Source organism: Ictidomys tridecemlineatus, chromosome 7 (assembly GCF_052094955.1).
Source record: "Ictidomys tridecemlineatus isolate mIctTri1 chromosome 7, mIctTri1.hap1, whole genome shotgun sequence".
Taxonomy (NCBI): domain Eukaryota; kingdom Metazoa; phylum Chordata; class Mammalia; order Rodentia; family Sciuridae; genus Ictidomys; species Ictidomys tridecemlineatus.
The window spans coordinates 177,374,963-177,400,852 of record NC_135483.1 but is presented as its reverse complement, the minus strand read 5'-3'; the positions used below and the strand labels follow the sequence as shown (position 1 = coordinate 177,400,852).

Sequence of the window (25,890 nt, the reverse complement as noted above, 5' to 3'; positions counted from 1 at the left end):
TAATAAATTACTTACAGGTTTAATGTTACTACAAAATGTGAAGTTTGAAACCTTATACATGTTTTAGGAAAGTATGTCAGAAGAACAAATTTATGGGTTTGCCAGTGACATTAGAATGCTATGTAATGCAGTAATTCCTCAGTTATAATTTGAAAATAACAGAAAATTTGCATTTGCTAATGTGACTTCAACTTTACTATTGGTAAACTATTGATCTAATTTTTCATGTTGATGGTCAGATTAGAGAATGATATAAAAAGTCCTTTATTTGTGTATAAAAATTGTGACCTTTGAAGAAAGTTCAGGTATAAGTTAATAAAATGTACTAACTGGTTATTTTTTTAAAGGATATTAATTACTTTGGTTTATATCTCTGTTTTTCTTACTACTATATTTGTGTTTTAGTAACTCATGTCATTGTACCTGGTGATGAAGTTCAGAGTACTCTGAAGTGTATGCTTGGAATTCTTAATGGATGCTGGATTCTAAAGTTTGAATGTAAGTATTGGATTTGGGAGAATTGCAACATGCATGAACCGATGTAGTTTACTTTTCAAAGTGCATTATTAATGTGCCTAATTATTTAAGGAACATATGCTACTTTTCTTACTTCTTGTTAGTTTCTGTATTTTGAAAAAGCTTCTGATATTAATGCTATTATGTATATATTTTTAATAAAATGTCCACAAATATATTGTGATTTTCAAGTCTTTTTTTCTATAATACCAACTTTTTAGTAAGGAGTAAATGGAGTACATTGTAGACTTTCCATATTACTGTTAAATGATGTATTTAACTTAACATACTCCTGTTTTAAATATACTGCGTAAGAGGTCTATGAAATGAAAGTAGTTTATTGCTTTCCCTTTAAGATTTCTAAAATATTACCTACCTGACTCTTTTTTGTTCTCTTAGTTTTAATTCATCATTTTTAGGTAGCTGTTGAGAAATTTAGACTGCATTGTACTACCAGGTCTGGGGTAAATACATGAGGTGTAACCAGAACCTCCATTGAAAATATGGCCCTCTTTCCTTGTTATTGTCAGTCAAACATCAGCACTTCTAAGCTGCCCTCCATCTCTCCTGCTGTCACATGTATGCTTTTTTTGTGCATTCATGTAGGACTTTAAAAAAAAAATGAAACCTCATACTTGGTTATTTTCTACTCCTCAGTAGCTAAGTATCTACCTTTGATGTAATAGCTGAAGTAGGACAGTGGATTAACCTACCTTTGTTAATAAATTGTTTAGAAAAGATTAGTGGTTGCAAAAGAATACCATGGGAAGTCTTGTGATTATACAGTTTAGGATATTGATCATAGTGATGTTTATGGTACAAGCCTGCATGTGTGATAAAGTGTCATAGTTACATGCACACACACACTAGTGCATATGTAGTTGCTGTGAATTGTGTTGATGTAGGGTTGTTGATAGTGCTAGAGTTGTTGGAGGGAAGGTAGCTTGGAACTTCTCTGTGTGACTAATTATTTCAAAATAAAAAGTTAAAGAATAATGGATATAATTAGTGAAACTTTCTTTCTAAGAAGTAAATAGTATAATAAAATTCATTTAAAAAAACATTGTTTTATGGCTTTGTTCTTTGAAGACTTCATGGTATAATGCTTAATTTATCAAGATTTTAAAAACTTAAAAAAAATATATTTATTTATTTTTGGTACCAGGATTGAACCGAAGGGCACTTTACCACAGAGCTAAATCCCCAGTCCTCATTATTTTTTTTATTTCAAGACAGAGTTTTGCTGAATTTCTGAGGCTGACCTTGAACTTATGATCCTTGTGCCTCTCAGACTCCTGAGTCCCTGGGATTACAGGCGTGTGCTACCAAAGATCTTAATTGTATTATTTAATCTGAGTTTGAAATTCTTTGGTTTGTAAACAGTTTTCTTTGTGTTCATGTCCTTTTCAAATGAGGCTTCTACTTTCTCTTTTCGTTGATGCTGTTTCCCGCTGATGTGGTTGAACCCACCAAAGTGTCTTGTAACTAGCAATTCCATTCCATCTATCCTCATTAGTCTCTGTTATTAATTCCTCCATGTTCTGACCAGTTTGAGAAATAAGTGATTGAACTAATTGATCATTTGCATAGGGGAAAAAAAGATTTCTTATTATGTCTCTTTACATTTGAACTTTCTTTTTTCTTCCAAATCTGTGGTCTTATTGAGCCTGAATGTTTAAAAAACTCACTTAAAATGACACCATGACTATGTATTCTTTTCTCCTGTGCTGGAAACTTTGCCAGTACTTATAAGAAGAAATAGAGTTGCATAATGATAAAGTCTCAGTAATAAAAAGGCCATGTGAAATTTTGAGTGTTAAGATGTTTTCCACTTTGAGTCTAGTTTTTGAGAATATGCTGAACATTGGTATTTGGTTACATAAACAGGCTACACAATACATTTCTATAAAATCTACCTTCTTTTGGAGATGTGAGTTTTGTCACTTCATTGGCTTGGCCATGTTATTTTCATAAAATTGCTGATGAACTCAAGCTCACCTAATATTGTGCTGTGTAGTGATTCTCCCAGTACTGATTAACATCTTCTAATATCAATGATCTTTTTAGGATAGAGGGTAGTTGGAATATCTTACTGAAGTTCATATTCTTATATTTTCTAATATAAAGTCAAAAGTGAAGTAGGCTGAAGGTTTGAGACAATTACTTTAAATAGTCACTGGGTTTATAAAAAGAAGGCAAAAACTCTCAAGTACCTTTTTTTCTTATATATATATATATATATATTTCTCACAGTTTCTATATTGTTCTTAGTGTCAAGCATCTCAGTTTGGTTTGAAAAAGTGTTTCAGAGCTATTCAAACTCTCTGAAAATCATTTAAATTAAAAGAAAAAGAAGTGGACAAAAACTTTCAAAATTAATTGTAAAGATGTATGACTTAATAAAAACTAAGTCTCGAGTTTGAGTGTAGGCCCTAGCTTTTTTGGTAGAGAAACCTGTATTTTCCCATAAATCAAATAATTCAAGAGGAATTTTATTATCAATTTTTTTTCTTGAGATACTTGACTAATTTTACAAATTAACAAAGAATTATTCAAAACTTTTTGATCCAGTAGTTCAGAATTTAACTATTTTCTGTTTTGCCTTATTTTGTTAATAGCTCTTATTTTCCATATGTAAATATTTTATATATTATATCTATTTTCCATATATGTGTTTGTGTATGTGTGTGTGTGTGTGTGTGTGTGTGTGTGTGTGTGTCTTAGAAAGGCATAGTCATTAGACTTAGCAGGAAGATTCTGAGACTAGGCCCTCATTATACTGTTGTACCAGCCATTCTGTCTCATCATATTGTTTAACAGGTTTTTTACGGGATAGTTTTTATCTTATATTTTGCAGAAACTATAAATAGGGAAAGATCCTTCATTATGATCATAATTGTGGGAGGGCTGGGGATGTAGCTCGGGATAAAGTACCTACTTAGCATGTACAAGGTGTGGGTTCAGTCCCTAGAACCACCAAAAGAGGGAAAAAGAAGATGTCAGATCTGTGGATAAGATTCTGCCTCTGTTGTAGTATGGATGCTAATTCCTCATAAGCTTCTAATAACCACCTTTGTAGAAGGTGAATTTTGGTAATTAAACAAATGACATGACTAAAAGAATAGAAATTACATAAATAAGATATTTTATAAATCTATTATGAATAATAAGTTGAAACTGCATACCAAAAAGTGCAGGCTACACCTTCAATAAGTATTTTTTACCCACCGGTTTCTTTAGTACACTATTTTCAACATTTCTCTGGTTTAACCTCTTTTAAAAAAATTGAATTCTGCGTCTTCGTTTCTCACCTCTTTGTGAAAGGCAAGCAGATGGCTGTCATCTTTAATGTTTTCCCTCTTCCCCTTTTCTCATCTAAGTTTAAATAAAATTGCAGCTGTGGAAGTTTTAAAAGTCTTAGCACCTGAAGGAGTTGCTAGGGGAATGTGCCAGACATTTTGCATTGGACTTGTGTCTGACCAAGGAAGGGCCGTTTTTTGTTTTTGTCTTTGTAGCAATGGACCCTAACAGACAATCATTACATCGCGGGATTATAACTAACCTCATAATCAGCTTAACAAATTCATTCTTTTCTGGTTTTGATCCTCAGCACCACAAAAAAAAAAAAAAAACAAATAAATGAAAAGGTTAAATTTTTTCTTTATTTTTTTTAAAGTTATTCTTTGAGAAAAGTTTGTATTTTTATACAAGTAAAACAAAAGTATTATAAAAACAGGATTTTTTAAATTAAAAAAACATAAAACCAATTATGTCTTTCTTACAGCATAAATTATGAATCCTTGTAGGCAAAAGAAGAAAAGTATAGTAGGTTGGAACATTACTAAAGAGGCTCATTTGTTTTTAAGAGTTTTGAAAACAGTGTGTGCCTATTAGTTTAAATTCAAATTCTGTAAAAATAAATTCAGAATTTCAAGTTCTAATATATTAGATAATATATTTTCTTTTTAGTCTTTCCCAGCAATTAATTGAATAGGTAAGGGCTTTGGTCTTTAAAAAGGAAAATTAGAACCTGCATCTGTGGATATCTACAACTTAATTAATATACCAGATCTTTTATACTTGTTAATTCAGGCCTAGAAATACATTTTCATATGATTTTACTAATCTAAGATTAGAAATTTATACTCAGAATTTTAATATATCACCTCCAAAGAATCATGAACATAAGTTTTCAATTGTTGGAGTTTGGGACATTAGACTGATGAGGTTGTCATTAGACTTTAATGACATCTTTAAACAGACAATTTTGGTAGTATTTATTATATAAGGTGGGAAAACTGATACTCAAGTTTTGCTTTAGAAAATTTTATAATAGTAATATATTTTTAGTGATACAATTTACTTCTTAGTATGCATTAAGTAAAATTAACTTAGCATATTATCTTAAAAGAAAATGTATTTTATATACTAAATATATGTACAAGTAGAATAGTAGCTTAAGAAGTAGCCTAAAATAAATAATTGTTCAATAGAATTTATATGGAATCACAAAATCTACTGATCCATGACTATAATTTCTGTGATATTTCAAACTAGATGTTTATGATGGAGTGAATTGAACATTTAGCTTTTATTTTACAGTTTCAGCCTTCATTTTACTGTCTTCTGACACTGTGTTCTTTCAGGATTTTGTATACTGTGTTTATTTCTCTATTCATTTAGTTGGTACCCAATTTGTCAGAAATTGCAGTGATGGTATATTTGTTCTTTCTCTGTTTTCTTCTTTATTGTAGGTTTCTTGTGATTTTCCTTTTTTCTAAACTTTAGTGGTTTCATAGTTTACTTGGCTAAAAACCTAATGTAAAAACATTTGCAAAAAAAGAAATTATTTTATTTTACAACCCAGATATTGATTATGATTAGACTCTGAAGAGAAATTCCTGTTTATTTTACTTATATTCTATTATTTTGAATGACATAAGTTCCTACTTTGGATCTAATGACATGTTTTATTAGGACTTTTGGTTTTGCCATGAAGTGATGTTTGATTAAATTTTTTTAAAGGACATTTGTTGTTATCCAAGAGTGATACTTAATTCTGATTACTGATGCTATTTCAGTTACAAATAACTGGCAGATCCAAAACAACAACAATTTGTTAAAATATTTATATACTGTTCTAGCCTTTGAAGAGAATGAGTACATTCTGTGACCTTCTATGTAGGGTTAATCCCTTCCTTTTGGATACTTGAAACAGATCTTTATTTTGAAGCTTTATTTCATCTTCATTTTATTCTCTGATCATATTGCATAGATGTGGATTCATGAGTTCCTTTTTCCTATTCCCTCTGCGTTGTATGTTCCTTTTTGTTTTCCCCTTCTAAAACTAGAAGTAACCAGGCTTAATATAAATCCAAGAACATCATTAGTGATTCACACTGCTAAAATGGAAAATATGCTTTTATGAGGTAGGAGGCAGGAGTGGTTACTAGTGATAATAGAATAAACAAATACCTCTCTGTACAGTATAAGTTTCTTTTTTAAAAAATTGTACAGCCCTGAAATTTCTAAGCTACATTAATATGCAAATATTCTAGGCTTTGTGAAGGTAGCCAAAGCTGCCTTAATGAGTTTAAGTTAATGACTTTGAGTCAAGTAGTATGTTGGGTTTGTATATATATACATATAAAGTATTAAGATCCCAGGGTAAGGAAAGTTTACATGAAATGATGGATATGATAAGGAATAAATCTGGGCTAGAAGAATCTCTTCATTTCAGTAGCTAGGTTGTTGCTACTATTATTTGTTTTTCAGTCAAAATCTTTGAACATGTGAAAAGAAAGATGAAATAAAGCATACATTTTATAAAGAAAATGGCTTTTTTGACACATTTTAAAGTATGTATCATTCTGGCATATGAAGAAATCTATGTTTTCATAAATAACATTACTTACTCATGTAGTCATTTCATTTTGGAAATCACTAGCTGAGACAGCTAACAAAAATGTGACCTTGCATTTGCTGCTTTTTTTTCCTTCAAAAGGGAGAATAAGAGTCTGTCTTTCTGCTGAAATATTTTGGTAGCAGATGATGGAATAACTGTGTACTTCATTAAAACATTTATTACAAATATTAAATAGTTCAGTTTAGTTTCATAAGTATTTTAAATTGGTATAAAATGATTTTGTTAGTTTTAAAATCTTATACTATACCTTAGATGAGTTAATTATTAGGAATTTGTGAAAGTTCTCATATTTTGTTTTAAATGGAAATAGGTTAAGAATTCTTGTTACAGATTGCTTAGCTTTTACTGAGTTAATAAAACCTTAAAATAACCATTATTTAGGCCTGCTAAATATGTAGTGTTTGACTGGTAGATTCTTCCATTTCATTTAATATTAATCTGTCATCATTTAAACTGTTGTCAGTTAATTTTAAAGCATCTCATTTTCTTTTTTTACTCACTTAGTAAATTAGTTCAGTGGGTTTACTTCAAAGGAGGTTCATTGGAAGTTGTATAGATTTGTGACTATGATAATGTCTACTGAGGAGTATGTCCTCATTCTGAAACCTGTAGGGTGTAAGTTAGAGTGGCAGCTTTGGCATCAGTCAAGTTAAATGAGCTCATTGATCCACAGAGGCAAAGCCAAGTGCATTATCCCTCTCACTACCATCCTTTCCCCCTCAAAGTAGTCAGCAGTTTTTGCCATTTTTGGCATACTTTTTGGCTAATCTCTGAAAAATAATTTTTATTTCTATTAAGTACTTATGTGATTTATCGTAAGAGAAGTTAATAGTTCCTTGGATGCTTTGTTTTTTTTATGATTGAGAATAAAGATTTAAGGAAAAAAATGGCTCAGGAGTTGGAGGATATGAGTTTTCATTTCAGTTGTTTCACTGGGAAAGCTGCTCAAATCTTTTATGATTTATGGAATCTATTTGATCCCTGTAGGCATCCGAGTTGCAACCCTTGGACTAGATTCACTCTCACTTTTCAAAAAATTTTTAAGATTTTCTGTGCTATGACAGCAGCTCTACCAAAATACTTTGTCACCATTCAAACATGTTGCTTTAGACCTAGGAAATAGTTTCTTAGTTTTTAGGGGGGAAAGAAAGAACTATTTTTTTTTCATTCATCTTTAGTTGCTACTAGGCAGCATAAGGAGTTGACAGATTGTTACTTATAGTAAAATAGTATCAGCAGAGTTTTTTGGTTTAGTAAATATAACTAGAGTACTGGATTTTTCTGACCCTTACAGAAAATTTTCAACTGCCACAGAGCTGACATTTGTATGAATGCAGGCATATGCACACTATAAAAGTAGCAGTGCCTTCCCATTGGAAGTGCCACGTGGCTCTCTTGATGTATGCCATTTTATTTCTCTTGCTGCCATACTTAACCAAACTCTGTTGTTTGTTCAGGCTACATTCTTTTGACTGGCTGGTGGCACACGTTGTTAGGATCAGTTGACATCATTTTAATGTGTTAATTGTGATAGTTTAAATAACCAACCAGATGAACCCATAAAATGGATAAGCAACCAGCATAGGTACAAACCACTTTCTTATTTCTATAATTAGATATTAGCTACTTCTGATATAGTAGGTATCAGAGCAGCGTTTAGTGTTTGGTCCTTGGCTCTGTGTGCTGGTGTACTCATTCACCTAAAGAAACTGTTGCAGATACTCTGTAAATATCCTTAGGACGGACAGAGAGAGAGAGAAGAAGAAGTGAAAATTATTATCACATGTAAAATAATGAGTTTAATTTAATGATTTTACTACATTGGTAGTACCTTTTGGATTGGTATTTAGTATAGAAACAGTATATGATGTAATGTCATTGAGCACACTGGCAATATTTCTAGGATGGTATTTTGACCTTGTTAAAATTTTTATTTTGAGTTTCATTCTCAATATGTGTTAGAGTTAAATCTTTTATATTAGATTCATTAGTTTTTTACTTAGTTATTAAAAAATTTGATACTAAAATTTATTATGTGCAAAAAACAATTTATAGAATATTTATAAATTGCAAATACTAGGATTCGAAAATTCATCTTAGCAAATTCAGGTGATATGATTATTCTATTAAAAACAGTGAGGGAAACAGATTTGAGCCCTATGACATAGGCAAAACCAACAAATAAGACTCACATGATAGGGAATTATGAATGTCCTGGGTATATTGGAATATATATTAACCATTCCAAGTTAAGGAAAAACAATCTCTTGACAGAGCTCTGTTTTCTGAGACATGTTGTATTAAGTTTTTAAATCTTCTGATATTATATATTAAGCAATATTTTGGAATCGTCAGTTAAAGCAGCTTTAAAGCTTTGGACATATTCACAGTCATGTCTTTTAGAAGGTTTATTTGTGTACCAGAAAGTTATATTTTAATTCTAAATGCCACAAGCATTAGAAAACTGAGTGGACTTGGGTTCCAGTCCCATTCTACCACTTACTAGCTAATGGTTTAAGTCACTTAACTTCTTTTGCTTCATTTCTCTCCCCTGAAATAGAAATAATATACAGTAAATCCTCATTGTTCAATAATTCTTTCTATTTTTGAATTTGTATACTTCTAAAATTTTGTAATTCCACAATCAGTGCGTTGCTTTTGTAGGCATAGGCAGAGTAGCTTAGACTTTTGAGTTGCCAAATGAGCACGTTCCCAGCTAAGGTCAGAGATGTTCTGCCACCTTTCTTCAGCTCTTACTCTAAACAATGAAGTATCCCTTTCACAATTTTAAACAGTGCATGGTTTTCAGAATTCTGTTCATTTTTGTTTATAATTTCACTGTTTAAAATGGCCCCTAAATATAGTGTTGCTATGCTGACCAGTGTTCCTATAGTCAAGAATCAACCTTTCAGAGAAAACACTTGTTAGAAAAACTTTGTTACGGTCCAAATTGTAGAGCTCTTGGCTTGAGTTAATACTTATGGATAAAAAAAAAAATAGAATGACTAAGTCTTTTTTTTTTTTTTTTTTTAAACACAAACACATTGTCCTGAGTAATACCAGCTACTGAGTAGACTAAACCTCTGGAGTTTTTTTTTTTTTTTTTCAAGTTTGAGGTCAGCCTCAGCAAATTTGTGAGGCCGTCTCTCAAAAAATACAAGGACCTGGGATATAGCTCCGTGGTAAAGTGTCCCTGGGTTCAATCCCCAATATTAAACAACAACAACAAATCGCAAACGCACATAAAACATGATTAAGTTTTGGTCAGTAAACAAAAATGTTGGGACCAATTATAGGAGCCTAACCCTGTATTTACTCTTAAGAGCAATAGTTCAGTGTCCTCAGCATTTTTATAGAACCATGACTGCTGCAGATAATGAATATCTACTTTAACAATCTTGCTGGATTGGGGGAATGTTCTAAATGCCTACAACTCAGTAGCAGTTATTGTAATAATTTTTATCAGGGTCTTTCCTTAGAACAAATAATTGTATCTTTGGTCATTTTAAATGAGAAGTCATTTTAAAAAGAAAGTATAATGGAATAAATTGGGATTTAATTTTGTTTTTCCTTTTTTCCTTTAATTTAACCGGAAAGTTATGAGTATATGATTTAAGCAGATTTTCTACACTTTTAAAAAATATATATTCTTTTTAAATTACTTGGGTGAACTTATGATTGTGATTATTATGTTTTGTGGACAATTAATGTTTGAGTATTAGACAGTGTTTACACATTCCTAGTACAATAATGCATTCTGCTCCTAGCGTGAGTATTAATGTAACAGATTCAGAGTTTATATAAAGTGCTGCTGCCATGATGGTTCTCCACTAATGAGAATTTATGGGAAGAAAGTTTTGTCTTACATTATAAAGGAGTAGAGATAATACCATGCATCTTATCTGATCATAATGGAATGAAACTGGAAATCAACGATAAAAGAAGGAAGGAAAAATCATGCATCACTTGGAGAATGAACAATAGGTTACTGAATGATCAATGGGTTATAGAAGACATCAAGGAGGAAATTAAAAAATTCTTAGAGATAAATGAAAACACAGACACAACATATTGGAATCTATGGGACACAATGAAAGCAGTTCTAAGAGGAAAATTCATTGCTTGGAGTTCATTTCTTAAAAAAAGAAAAAAACAACAAATAAATGATCTCACACTTCATCTCAAAATCCTAGAAAAAGAAGAGCAAAACAACAGCAAAAGAAGAAGGCTAGAAATAATTAAAATCAGAGCTGAAATTAATGAAATTGAAACAAAAGAAACAATTGAAAAAATTGACAAAACTAAAAGTTGGTTCTTTGAAAAAAGAAATAAGATTGACAGATTCTTAGCCATGCTAATGAAGAGAAGAAGAGAGAGAACTCAAATTACTAGCATACGGGATGAAAAAGGCAGTATCACAACAGACACTTCAGAAATACAGAAGATAATTAGAAATTACTTTGAATCCTTATACTCTAATAAAATAGAAGATAGTGAAGGCATCAATAAATTTCTTAAGTCATATGATCTGCCCAGATTGAGTCAGGAGGATATAGACAACCTAAACAGACCAATATCAATTGAGGAAATAGAAGAAGCCATCAAAAGACTACAACTAAGAAAAGCCCAGTACTGGATGGGTATACAGCAGAGTTTTACAAAACCTTTAAAGAAGAACTAATACCAATACTTTTCAAGCTATTTCAGGAAATAGAAAAAGAGAGAGAACTTCCAAATTCATTCTACGAGGCCAACATCACCCTGATTCCTAAACCAGACAAAGACACTTAAAAGAAAGAAAACTACAGACACCAATATCTCTAATGAACCTAGATGCAAAAATCCTCAATAAAATTCTGGCGAATCAGATACAAAAACATATCAAAAAAATTGTGCACCATGATCAAGTAGGATTCATCCCTGGGATGCAAGGCTGGTTCAATATACGGAAATCAATTAATGTTATTCACCACATCAATAGACTTAAAGATAAGAACCATATGATCGTCTCCGTAGATGCAGAAAAAGCATTCGACAAAGTACAGCATCCCTTTATGTTCAAAACTCTAGAAAACCTAGGGATAACAGGAACATACCTCAATATTGTAAAAGCTATCGATGCTAAGCCTCAGGCTAGCATCATTCTGAATGGAGAAAAATTGAAGGTATTCCCTCTAAAATCTGGAACAAGACAGGGATGCCCTCTCTCACCACTTCTGTTCAACATAGTTCTTGAAACACTGGCCAGAGCAATTAGACAGACGAAAGAAATTAAAGGCATAAAAATAGGAAAAGAAGAACTTGAATTATCACTATTTGCAGATGACATGATTCTATACCTAGCAGACCCAAAAGGGTCTACAAAGAAACTATTAGAGCTAATAAATGAATTCAGCAAAGTGGCAGGATATAAAATCAACACGCATAAATCAAAGGCATTCCTGTATATCAGCGACAAATCCTCTGAAATGGAAATGAGGACAACCACTCCATTCACAATATCCTCAAAAAAAATAAAATACTTGGGAATCAACCTAGCAAAAGAGGTGAAAGACTTATACAATGAAAACTACAGAACCCTAAAGAGAGAAATAGAAGAAGATCTTAGAAGATGGAAAAATATACCCTGTTCATGGATAGGCAGAACTAACATCATCAAAATGGCGATATTACCAAAAGTTCTCTATAGGTTTAATGCAATGCCAATCAAAATCCCAACGGCATTTCTTGTAGAAATAGATAGATAAAGCAATCATGAAATTCATATGGAAAAATAAAAGACCCAGAATAGCAAAAACAATGCTAAGCAGGAAGTGTGAATCAGGCAGTATAGCGATAACAGACTTCAAACTATACTACAGAGTAATAGTAAAAAACAAAAACAGCATGGTACTGGTACCAAAACAGGCATATGGACCAATGGTACAGAATAGAGGACAGGGAAACCAATCCACAAAATTACAACTATCTTATATTTGATAAAGGGGCTAAAAAGCATGCTATGGAGGAAGGATAGCATTTTCAACAAATGGTGCTGGGAAAACTGGAAATCCATATGCAACAAAATGAAACTGAATCCCTTTCTCTGGCCATGCACAAAAGTTAACTCAAAATGGATCAAGGAGCTTGATATCAAATCAGAGACACAGCGTCTGATAGAAGAAAAAGTTGGCTACGATCTACATACTGTGGGGTCGGGCTCCAAATTCCTTAATAGGACACCCATAGCACAAGAGTTAATAACTAGAATCAACAAATGGGAGTTACTCAAACTAAAAAGTTTTTTCTCAGCAAAAGAAACAATAAGAGAGGTAAATAGGGAGCCTATGTCCGGGGAACAAATCTTTACTCCTCACACTTCAGATAGAGCCCTAATATCCAGAGTATACAAAGAACTCAAAAAATTAGACAATAAGAAAATAAATAACCCAATCAACAAATAGGCCAAGGACCTGAACAGACACTTCTCAGAGGAGGACATACAATCAATCAACAAGTACATGAAAAAATGCTCACCATCTCTAGCAGTCAAAGGAATGCAAATCAAAACCACCCTAAGATACTATCTCACTCCAGTAAGATTGGCAGCCATTATGAAGTCAAACAACAACAAGTGCTGGTGAGGATGTGGGGAAAAGGGTACACTTGTACATTGCTGGTGGGACTGCAAATTGGTGCAGCCAATTTGGAAAGCATATGGAGATTTCTTGGAAAGCTGGGAATGGAACCACCATTTGACCCAGCTATTCCCCTTCTCGATCTATTTCCTAAAGACCTAAAAAGAGCGTACTACAGGGACACTGCTACAGCAATGTTCATAGCAGCACAATTCACAATAGCTAAACTGTGGAACCAACTTAGATCCCCTTCAGTAGATGAATGGATAGAAAAAATGTGACATTTATACACAATGGAGTATTACTCTGCATTAAAAAATGACAAAATCATGGAATTTGCAGGGAAATGGATGGCATTAGAGCAGATTATGCTAAGTGAAGCTAGCCAATCCCTATAAAACAAATGCCAAATGGCTTCTTTGATATAAGGAGAGTAACTATGAACAGAGTAGGGAGGAAGAGCATGAGAAGAAGATTAACATTAAACAGGGAGGAGAGGTGGGAGGGAAAGGGAGAGAGAAGGGAAATTGCATGGAAATGGAAGGAGACCCTCATGGTTATACAAAATTATATACAAGAGGAAGTGAGGGGAAAGGGAAAAAAAAACAAGGGGGAAAAATGAATTATAGTAGATGGGGTAGAGAGAAGATGGGAGGGGAGGGGAGGGGAGGGGGAATAGTAGTGGATAGGAAAGGCAGCAGAATACAACAGACACTAGTGTGGCAATATGTAAATCAGTGGATGTGTAATCAATGTGATTCTGCAATCTGTATACGGGGTAAAAATGGGAGTTCATAACCCACTTGATCAAAGTGTGAAATATGATATGTCAAGAACTATGTAATGTTTTGAACAACCAACAATAAAAATTTTTAAAAAAAGAAAGTTTTGTCTTAGAGGATTTACAAGTGTAAGAACAATAAACTTAATAAATAAGCAAGTAAATTTTGTTCACATTCTACTGTTTGTGCCTAGAGAAGTAACAATAAAAAAACTTGACTTTCCATATTTTCTTACTGATATTCTGCTTTTTCTTTCAACATTGAATTTTTTGTTGTTGTTGTTTAATACCATAAATAATAAAGACCTACATCCAAATCACTAATACTTCTAGAATATTTTAAATATTGAAGATAAATTGGTCCTACATTATTTTTAGAAACGATTTTACACTCAGATGTCTTTCTTTCCTTTGCTGTTTTATGTACCTTGACTTGAGCTTGTCTTGGTGGCATCCTTAACATCTTTAGCACAAATTTTAATGAAAAACTAAATTTGATAATGGATTAATTGCTTACCAATAAATGAAAATAAAGCAATAAAATTTCACTTTAAGCATCCAGTTAAAATAAAGCCTTTCGATTTTAATGGAAGTGATCAGTTAGATTATGGAATTAAAGAGTGGCAGGAAACAATAGGAATATAAAAAATGAGTAACACTTCCCTTCTTAGGGGCAGAGACTAACTCTTTTGTACATAATAGGCACTTAATAATTAAGGTACAGGAAGAGCACTACAGTGAAAAGCTATTTTGTTAGGAAGTAGTTAGCTTCAATTTGGCCATATTACCAGTGATCTTAACAAATCACTTTATGCTTCTGCACTTGACTTTTCAAATCAATAAAATAAGAAAGTTAGGCAAGACCATTAGGATATTTTCTAGGTCTTTTAATTCCATAATTTTAAATATTTTCAAAATCCAAGTGTTCAAGGAAGACTTTGGAATAAATATAATAAATAGGTTTCAAATATCCCATTTTTCCTCAAAACGTATTAAGTTTTTTCAATTTTTGTCTCTTACTGCAAGTTCTACAGATTGATTCATGTAGACATTTATGAAGTTTCATTATTTTGTGAGTTTAGGATAATAGAGAAGAAAGTTTAAAAAGAGTTGTCTCATAAAGTCGAGCCCAGCCTAAAGTGAGATGTTGACTTTTGCAAAGCACTGAGTTTGTCTTATTTAGCATCAGATTTGCTCTTAAGGTAACATAGGGCAAGAGGCCTTTTATCATACTCAAATGCAATCTGGGACAGTTCTGATGCTTTGAGTGATTATCTTTTGTTGCTGGGCCACCCTTCAGTTCAGAAAGGAGCCCTTTTACAGATATATACCATTTATAAGCTAAGAGATTCTTCTTCTACATTGGAGTTACTCTACTTTTGAATTGAGTAGGGATTACCTGGACAGAATTTTATCACCAACATTTTTCAGGTTTTCTAATATGATGTTAAATCAATTTGTTTCCAGCATATATGCATAATTCACAATTGAAAGTAGATATTTATGTAGCTGTTAGTTTTTTCTGGTTAAGTTTTAAGCTAGTAGATATCAAGTGATAAAAGATACAACATTTTTACATAAAAAAAACTTAAAAATAGCTAAGAATTTGAACTATAATTCTGAAGTCTTATAGATGCTGTTTTTTTTTTTTAATTTTGTTCCTACAAATCCTCATGGAATTTCCTCAATGATAAAATTGAGGTTATTGATCACAATAATGTCAAAGACAAATAACAAATGATTTGAAGGATTTATTTTTATCATGAAGGTAATTATTACACAATTTAGTTTCTAGAACACTTCTTGCGTTTTTATCCACAAGAAGCTCTGTGAATGAAGTAGGTGATATTGTTAGTTTCATTTTTTCTCTTTTCATAGGCAAGGAAACTAAGGTTAAAGAGTTTAAATAATATTCCAAAGAAAATGATTGGGATAACAAAGTCATTTGACTTCAAATCTTAAATTGAGTTTTTTCTGTGCCATCAAACCTAGGAGTATGGTAAATATATATACATGGCATTGATGTATATATATTTATCATTGATGGTGCCTTTCAATACACTAAGATGTGGTCTTTAGATTAAGCTGCTTGGGTACTCCCATCTGATGATCTTTGGCACCCGAAGACTCCTGTTATCTCCAAACTTAGCTAGACAGTTGGTGCTGGCTGTTAGCAGGTGGTCCTGCTTAGGACTTCTCCTCCCAGGAGCCCATTAGAGGAATGACTTTAGGTAGCATCATGCTGGGCACTGGTTGCCCTTGCTTTATAAACTGAATCTGAGCACACGTATGCAAGCCATCAGAAGACTGTTCTTTTTCTTGTGAAGCCCAACCAAATATTCTCTAAACTAGTGACTTCAATGTCAAATCCCAGGCAATAAACGCTGCTTATTTTTTTTTTTTTATTTTAACAGGTACTGTCGAACCTCTGTCATATGACTAGCTATGTAGGTTCTGTGGACTTAAGCATTTTTCCTGATGTTGAATTCTTTGCAGTCTAACAGCCAAAATGAGCAGTCAGATGATAAGTGCTTAGTTCAGATTATTGTGTGCTGGACTCAATGATGCCACAGCCCTCTGCATCCCACCCCACCCCCCCTTGTGGTACTAAAGATTGAACCCAGGACCTTCCTTATGCATGCTAATAAATAAATGTTCTGCTACTGAGTGAACTCCCAGCCTTTTATTTATTTTGAGGCAGGATCTTGCTAAGCTACCCAGGCTGGCCTCAAACTTGCAGTCCTCTTGCCTCAGCCTTCTGAATAGCTGTGTGATGGACTTTTTTATTCACATTAATTTGGGTAATTGCTATTAGTAAAACTGTTTATATCTTTTCTTGTTTTTGAAATTGTGTATTGGTTTAGATTGTTCACAAAGGAGTTTAAAATTACTGTTTAGTACTAACTCATTGCTTAATCCTGAAGGAAGGATTTCTTATATTTTCTTTATATGGAATATCATTTTTGCTATATTTTGGCCTAAATGAAGTTTCTATTTCAGAATAATACTGTGAACAACCATGAAAAGGGAAAAAAAAAAAAAACTTTAGTAAATCGTCTAATTTCAATGAGAGAAAAATAGTGTTCACTTAATATTTATTTTGATTTGTTCTTATATTTTGTCAGGGGTGAAGGTCTCTCTACAAAACAAAGTATGTGAACAAGAAGAAAAGTATGAAATTCCTGAAGGCCCACAGAGAAGCAGGCTCAACAGAGAACAGCTGGTATTTTTCTTTCCATACTACTTTCATTGTTCTTATTATGACTTCATATTATTATCACCATCAAGAAAAACTTCTTCTGCCCTTTCAGCAAGTACAGGTGACTGATTAAAATTTTAATTGTGCTTATTTCAAGCACTTGATTCTGAAAGATGATCACGATGTGCAGTAAAATCCAGAAGGTAATAATTTCATACTGTTAATGGATTTTTGGCATCTTGAACATTCCCATAAACCTTTCAGAATCTGAGGTAAATCTCAGATACAGGAAGTAGCTTGAAAGAAGACTTACAGCTGCTGCTCGGATTTAGTTACCATATGTCTTTATTGCTACATATTGCAGTTTTAATGGGTAATATTCCATTATCATATTGATATATATATATAAATGTATTAGAAATGACAAAAAAAATTTAGTGGAGGGAATTGTGAAACTATTTTTCTATAAAGCACACAGAAGTATGTCGTGTAACTAATTAGGTTCCTAGTCATCATTTCATCATTTCATAATCTCTGGAACTCTTAGGTTATACTATGGCTGTCCTAAGGATCTGATGTTGGAATTATGCAGGGATCTGATATGAGTGGGCAGGATTGGATGGTCTTTATAGTTTAGTCCAGTGTCCCTGAAGCATATCTCAGATATTCTAGGCCTAAGTATGCTGATAAAAGAGGTTTGATGAACATTGTTTAAAAAAATACAAAACACACTTAAGCTTTTAGGAGAGTGAAAAGGAATTGAGATGGTAGTGACTGATTGGTTAGAGAAAAAATTATAAATAGGAAACCGTTATTTGCATAAGTATTTTTCTTGATCCAATTAGTTCAGTTGAAATACAGCTTGTACCAGCACCTCATTAAGTAGTATCTTAGCTGCTCTTGACTATTATTTTTATCCTTTATTCCTGTGCAGTGTTTTTAAATATTTCAATCAGCTTTTAACAAAATTTTCCTTGTTATTTCAGTTGCCAAAGCTATTTGATGGATGTTACTTCTATTTTGGGGGAACCTTCAAACATCACCCAAAAGACAACCTTATAAAGCTTGTCACTGCAGCAGGGGGCCAGATCCTCAGTAGAAAACCTAAGCCAGACAGTGATGTGACTCAAACCATCAATACAGTTGCGTACCATGCCAAGCCCGATTCTGATCAGCGCTTCTGCACACAGTATATCATCTATGAGGATTTGTCTAATTATCGCCCAGAAAGGGTTCGTCAGGGCAAAGTCTGGATGGCTCCTTCAAGCTGGTTTATAGACTGTGTGATGTCCTTTGAGTTGCTTCCTCTTGACAGCTGAATATCATACCAGATGAACATTTCAAATTGAAGTTGCACAGTTGTGTGAACCTAGCACAATCTTTGATCATTCACATTTTTACAGATAGGTAGAGTCATTCACATTATTACTACTACTATTACTACTACTACTTTTTTAGTTTAAAAAAAAAAAAGATTCCAGATTAGGAATTCATACTCTGTATTTAGCATTTAGATGCTGGGACCACTTTTAAAGAATTTTTCTTTCTTTACCTAGGATTATAGCTCAGTGGCTCAGTAGCTCAGTAGTAGAGCATTTGCCTAGTGTGCACAAGGCCCTGGATTTGATTCCCTAGCATTGAAAAACACTTTTTTTTTTTCTTTTTAAGATGCCTGTTTTTGATTCATCATGTGCTTCTACTCTATCAGCTGTCAAAGATTAATGAGACTATGATAACTGTTGGTTAAATCTGTAAATGATATCATCATACTCTCAATTTTTTAATATTCTTTGATGTAAAAAGTCCACACCTGACATCACCAAAAATTACTTTCCATCCTTTATTAAGCAGAATATTGTCAAATGATTTTTTTTTCTGCATTTAAAAGAGAGTACCTGGTCTAAATATGCCATCATAGGTGTTAAATCCTTCGATCTGCAATTGTCTTCATTTTATATTGTGTGTATTTAGTTTCTTATAATTTTCTTGAATATCTGTTTCTTAATTTTTATCCCTTTTTAAATCTTGTATATTCATCAGGAAATCATGCTTTGAACCATGGCAGCATTGTTTTTTGGGTAGTGAAAATCAATGTTAAACCTGTTGTACATATTGTTAACTATCACTTTATAACTGTTTATCTGCTATCTGTTATCTATTGTCTATGTGTATATAGAGTATTTTCTCTGACATATTTTAGTGTCAGCATTCCTTAGAAGGTGCCACCAATCCACAAAATTGTCAATCAGATGTCATTACCTTAGATTAGAAGTATTTTTTTTTTTCCTGGAAGACCTTGCTAGGTATTGCTAAAATAATTTTTTGTGTTTTGTTGTTTTTATTTTTGTTTTGCGGGGCTGAGAATTGAACCCAGGGCCTTGAACATGCTAGGCAAGTGCTTTAACACTGAGATACACCCCCAGCCCAGTCTAAATAAAAATTTTAGGTTGGCATGTAGGGTAAAAGTTGGAGATTATTTGATTTAGAATGGATTTTTCCCCCCAAGTAATACGAAAGGGCATAGCATTAAATGTGTAGGTAAGCATGAGAAGGGATTGCTCCCGATACCAAAACAGTCTGTTTTGCATAGTGGTCAGGGTTAGGGCCAACCTGGGGAGCTTGCTTTATATAGTCTGAATAGAATACATGATTTTAAAACATTTTTTATGAAGCAGAATTTTTGCCTGTTATGGGGACATACACCTATAATCCCAGCTATTGAGGATGCTGAGGCAGTAGGATCTCAAGTGCCAGCCTAGCCTGGGTAATTTAGTGAGACCCTGTCTCAAAAGAAAAAGGAGAAAAAACAGGATTCTTTATGAAATCTTTCTTAGAAATTGAATGTACTTAAAATATTACAGGCTTGGAGAAGGAGATGCTATGAGACTGCCACTTTGGTCTCACAAGCCAAAGAGAACAGTTTGATAACAGTGGAATATAATATTCCTAATTTTTAAATACTGAGAATCTATGAGGCTAATCAAGATTTGAGACCACTTATTTGAAACTTGGAGATTCTGCTGATAATTTGAAGATATGTTTTATGTCAGTTCCTATTTTGACATATTACTTTTTTCATGTCAACATATGTGTTAGGTGAACAAAAATAATATTTTTCTGACCCTGACATTACAGGGTGAATTAGCTCTGAAGCTCTCTCTCTTTCTACGGCCATTAATGTGTTTGTTCCACATTTCATTCTGATGGAGAATGATGAACATCATTGCACCAAATGAATCTGACGAATTGGATAATGTCTGGCCTAAATAATTTATACTCTGGGATTCGGTTGTCATTTTGGATTTATAACTTATTTTAAGTCACTTTCTGTTGCTTATGATCCTAGGTCACATTCCCAGACAGGTTTGTATCTGTTCCTCGCATCTGAATTCCTTTTTTGTGAAAACACTTTGGAGTTTCCTGCTCACATTCCTTCATTCATTTTCTAGATTTATTCTCCCTCTCTGCTTTCTTTCTCCTCCTCTAATAAGTAATATTTTTGGTTTCTTTAAATATTTATCTTGACAGCAGTTGGTTTATGTTAAGCTCTTGAAACCTGGAGTTATTGTATAGATATACTTGTAATTATTTTCATTTTTCAATCATATCTAAGCTTCCTTTTTATTTACCAAAAATCATTAAAGTTATTTGTGTTTCCATGTGTGTATGTCTTCTGTAAAGTGATTTATTCTGCACTATTAGAGAAGACTGAGACTCAACGTGACTTGTGAGGAAATCTTTTAGCTTCTTGAACGTTAATACTTTTTAAGTAATTTTACTTTTTAAGTGAAGTATATTAGATCCTTCATTATGTTAAATAAATTATTCTGAGTAGAGTGTAACTGATGGTTTGGAATCTTCAAGAGCACCAGTCACACAGCCGTTTCTTCCTGGTTCCGTTGGAGTCATTTGACCTCTCACCTTGTCTGCCAAGGCTTCCTGCACGTGCATTCTGCCGACTTGTGCTGCTTTTCCTCTTCCCCTGACCACCGCTGCTTTGTAATTATTCATCTGTCTCTACAAATGCTTTATCATATCTAATTGGTAATTCTTTTCTTCTGACTTGCTAAAATAATGGAAACCAGATAGGAAGCATATTAGAGTTATGACAAAAATAATATGAAGGTGTAGTGATGGACCTGAGCTAGATACTTGAATTTTTATAGACATATCTTGCCATTTATTTCATCTGTCTCAACTTCTTCTGAGCCTGTTTTGTGAATTAAATAGTTACGTGACCTCTGCATAGATGAAGGTTATGTTTTGGGAAGCCTGTTATTTCCTGTGGGAATAAGACTCAGGAGTAGGCGAGTGGGTCGGGGTAGAAAAAGAGATAATTTATGTTTTAAAGGATCCTGGAACTCATTATAGTCACAAATGTCTATTCTGTTTCCTAACCAGAAAAAACTAAAATGACAAGAAATAATGCTTATTTAATAACTAAGAGCCACTAGTTTTTTGAAGTTAGGGTGAAATACAAATTATAAACTTAATGTATGAGTCTATTTCAACCTCTTTCAAAGATATGTGATCAGACTACCTTTTGAGTGAAGATAGAGCAGTTGCTCAGTTGAGAGCTAAGTCTGTCTAGTATGTTTGGCTAATTAAGCTGCGTGCTCCCTTATGAATTAGGAATTGACCATTATTTACTTCCTAAGGTATGAGGTGTACTTTTTGGTACCTGAGAATTTCTAAATGATGATGCTGGTGAGGTGGGAAAAAAAGCCCTGGGTTATTCTGACTTTGACTTGGCTTCAATGATTAACTACTAACGTCCAGCTTCTGAGGTGGGGGTTTCCTGCGCAGGCTTATCTAACTTGGGTCTAAAGTTATAAAGTGGAAGATGCACTGTCCTCTATGCTGAGCACATCCAAGGCACTTGCAGGATCACCCTTCAGGACTCTGAGACCAGGACAGTTCATAAATGTCGCTAGAAGCAGCTCATGATGTCTGGTTGGCTTCTATCTCTGATGTTTTTTCATCCATCTGTGCTATTGTAGCCATCTGTAGCCTCCTCTGCCCATTCAACTCAAATTCTGTTGCTTTTATGCCCTGAAAATATTTACTGTGGACACCAAGATGGCTTAGGCCTCCGTACTTGAGTAATGTACCTTAGGAAGCCCTGTGATAACTTTTGTCAGCATAGTTACAAAACCTTTCTGCCACCTCAGCTTGAGCCCTTATTATGATGGTTGCCCTTGGGGTGACTTGACTTTATACTTCCCTCTAACAATAAATAAAGCAGGTTGATTTATTTATTTTCCTACTTCTGGTTTATAATTTGTGAGACTTGCATTTTCACTCAATACTAGTTTGTCAAAAACCACTCCCCATTTGCCTACTGCCTAAAATAATGTGGCCAACCCATGTCCAGGGATCATAAACTGATAGTTTTGTGTGGCCTTCATAGTATTTAAAAATACTGAACACCATTGACAGGGCACAGATACTCCATGCCACAGTCCCAACCACTGCTTACTCTCTCCATTCCATTTATTTATTTAATTAAATATTGCGTTAACCCACAACTCAGGAATAACAACAATTAACATTCTTGTCTTTTTAAAAAAGTATTTATACAGTCAGCTCTCAGTATCTTTGGGGATTTGTTTTAAGATCCCCTTGAAAACAAAAATGTATAGATGTCCAAGTATCTTACAGAAAATGGCATAGTCCATAGTCCGGTGGAGAGTCACTTGAGCTCATGAATTTGAGACCAACCTGGGCAAGGCCCTATTTCCAAAAACAAAAGAACAGATGTGGTGGCACGTACCTGTAATCCTGGTGACTAGAGGCTGAGGCAAGAGGATTGCAAGTGTGAGGCTAGTCTCAGCAAATTAGTAGGTCCTGTCTCAAAAAGGCTGGCAACATAACTAAGTGCCTTACATCTCCAATACTGGAAAAAAGAAAAGCATAGTATTTGCATTTATCTTGTGCATACTCTCCCATATACTGTACCCATCTCTAGATTAATTCAATACCCAGTACAATGGCAATGGTTGTCACACTGTCTTGTTTAGGCATAATGATAGGGAAAAGTCTGCATGTTCAGTACAGATGGGTTCTTTTATTCTGTATATTTTACATCCATGGTTGAATCTGTGGGTATAGAATTCATGAATATGGAGGACTAATCATATAGCTTTTATAACTAAGAGATTAAAAAACTTTTATTTTGGGGGATGGGGGGTAGTACTGGGAATTGAACTCAGAGGCACTTGACCACTGAGCCACTGCCCAGCCCTGTTTTGTATTTTGAGTCAGGGTCTCACTGAGTTATTTAGCACCTTGCTTTTGCTGAGGCTGGCCTTGAATTCATGATCCTCCTGCTTCAGCCTCCTAAGCCACTAAGATGACAGGCATGTTCCACCATGTCCGGCTACATTTTTATTTTCTGTATTTTATCATGTAATTAAACATAATTTTCAAATAATTGAATAGTAAGTTATCAAAAGAATGTATCTTAATTTATTTAACCAAGTCCTTGATATTGAATATTTGGATTATTTCCTTTATAGTAAATCTGTATAGAACGTCTATATAATAAATTTTAAATGTTAACCAAAGTCAGCATCTGTCATTTGTGCAGAATGCAGTGTATGTGCTACACATTTTAAGACCTATAATTATGTTTAAAATATAAAAATTAGAAAATGAGCCTTAATTGATTGCCATGAGTTGATGAGACTACCTGGAAGCTTCAGAACACCATAGCCCTTATAGATTAGAAACTAATCAGAAAGAAGAAAAGAAATCATCTTCTTTGGTAGTGACCTGCAAATCAATCTGCCCCTGAGGGGCTTCTGTGTTAAGATGAGAATCTAGGCCTAAAAACCCCCAGTGACTTGCCCAAGGTTGGGCTGCTCACTAATGCCAGGGCCTGTGTTAAATACAGGTTTCTCTTCCCTTTGCCACACCACCTCCAAGAGGATATTGGGTTTTGTTTTGGTGGTGGTGTTATGACTTGACCCCAGGGCCTCATGCATGCAAGGAAAGCTATATCTCCAGCCCCATATTGGGTCTTTAAAAGCATTTGCAATCAAGTGAGTCTGTGATCCAATGTCCACTTGCATGAACTTAGGCCTGGGACAGTAAGAAGTGGAGATGGTATTCCATATTTGCTGTAAATTCATCTCAATTTCAATAAACATTAAAAACACTGTACTTTGATTATGAGGAAAAAAACTAGAACTTTTTAAAAAACCTGCTCAGACACAACCAACTGATGATTTATTAGCTAGAATTTATTTACCATCACTAAATTAAGCCATCTTTGAAAACTCAATTTTTTAGGTTTTTGTGTGTGTTGCTTTCCTCTGCAACTCACAGGAAGTACAGAATACACTCCATTCAATTACTGTGACTCAGCAGTAAATGTCTCACATAGGAGGCCATGCTCCCTAGTTGTTGGTAGAAGGCACAGTGAACTGTTTTAGTCAGCTTTTCTACTTATATGTCTAAAAGACCTGACAAGAACAATCAGAGGAGGGAAAGTTTAATTTGTGGATCACAGTTTCAGCTGTCTCAGTCCATATATGGCCAACCCCATTCTTTGGGGACAGAGGTGAGGCAGAACATCATGGTGGAAGAGCGTGGTGGAGGAAAGATATGGCACCAGGAAGCAGAGACTAAGCTCAGCTAACAAAATATGTACCACAAAGATGTGTCCCCAATGACCTACCTCCTCCAGCCCCATCCTACTGCCTACAGTTAATCATAATCAGGGAATGAATGCACTTATTTGGGACCAAATCATTTTACCTCTAATCTTTCTTGCATTGTCTTACACAGGAGCTTTTGGGGGACACCACATATTTAAACCATAACACACACACCCTCAAAAGCTAAGAGGATGCAGAGAAGGATATGGTTTGAAAAGTTCTCCTGGTGATCTTAATGGCTGTTCTTAACCACAATTGCAAGATACTTTCATTTATTGTTGGAATTACCTGTGAAATGGTTGCACCATTTAGAAATTACATTTCAGATTCTAGCATTGGTTGCAATGCAAAATGTGTGTGTGTTTGGCTAAATATAACCACATATTATATATTCAAAGCATCTAATTCCCAAGACATATCTAAAGTGAAGATATATGGAATTTGCTGTACAATGTGATGATATGCCTTAACGTCATTACTGTTCTTATTTTAATAATCATTTCCCCTTTTATGTGAGTGCTGAAATTTTGACACCTTGTGGTAAATTCAGATTATTTTTCTGGCTGTGGAAGTAATGATTATCATGTTTGATGTTTAATTTATATTAAAAGAGTTCATAAATTCTGAAAAGTAAATGAAGTCTATGGAGATAATTTTTTTTCTGTTGACCTTTCCTTTGCAGATAGGTGACAGCATAAAGAGCAAGCAGTTGACTTTTTCAGTAAGTGTCCTCTTATTTAAAGTGCCATGTAGAGATTCATGTGTCATTTTACATATGCATTTTATCCTTTTAAAAAAGACAGACCTGGTTTTACATTTATAAAAGGAACTTGAATAAGAGTCTGATAATGATCCACTGAGTAATTTGTACATTGATTCATTGAATATTTATCAAGAACCTCCTATTGGGTATCATCAGACTTACATAAGACATGGCCACAGTCCTCAATGGATTAACTACACTCCAATAGGTGCTATTTGGGGTAAAGCACGTCCCAGTTAACCAGCCAGGAGGAATGCCTTGTAAGAGACCTGCACACTAGTGGGTCAGGACACCCTTAGCAGTCTACCTTGCTGTACCTGATGCACTAGCTAAAAGAACCAACAGGTGATTGTTCTGGACATAATCAGGTATTTTGGGAAAGGTACCTAAGATTTACTTTAAAAATAGGTAAATTAATATTCACCAT

At 33.8% G+C, this 25,890-nt stretch overlaps 1 protein-coding gene and 1 long non-coding RNA gene across 3 annotated transcripts in view; one reads left to right on the top strand and one right to left on the bottom strand.

The window, feature by feature from the left end:
• Bard1 (BRCA1 associated RING domain 1) overlaps window positions 1-20,702 on the top strand; it is a 72,703-nt gene extending 52,001 nt beyond the window's left edge. For both annotated transcript variants that reach the window (XM_021730732.3, XM_040267760.2), the window contains 3 exons: window positions 406-498; window positions 16,966-17,063; window positions 18,026-20,702. In XM_021730732.3, the coding sequence (XP_021586407.2) occupies window positions 406-498; window positions 16,966-17,063; window positions 18,026-18,358 (524 nt within the window). In that variant the 3' untranslated portion in view covers window positions 18,359-20,702. The remainder of the gene's footprint in view (window positions 1-405; window positions 499-16,965; window positions 17,064-18,025) is intronic.
• Window positions 17,367-24,121, bottom strand: LOC144365622 (uncharacterized). The gene is made up of 2 exons (XR_013424291.1): window positions 22,813-24,121; window positions 17,367-21,105 (listed from the first exon to the last, which is right to left on the bottom strand). It is a non-coding gene; the product is annotated as an uncharacterized LOC144365622 (long non-coding RNA).
• Between the last annotated feature and the right edge of the window lie 1,769 nt (window positions 24,122-25,890).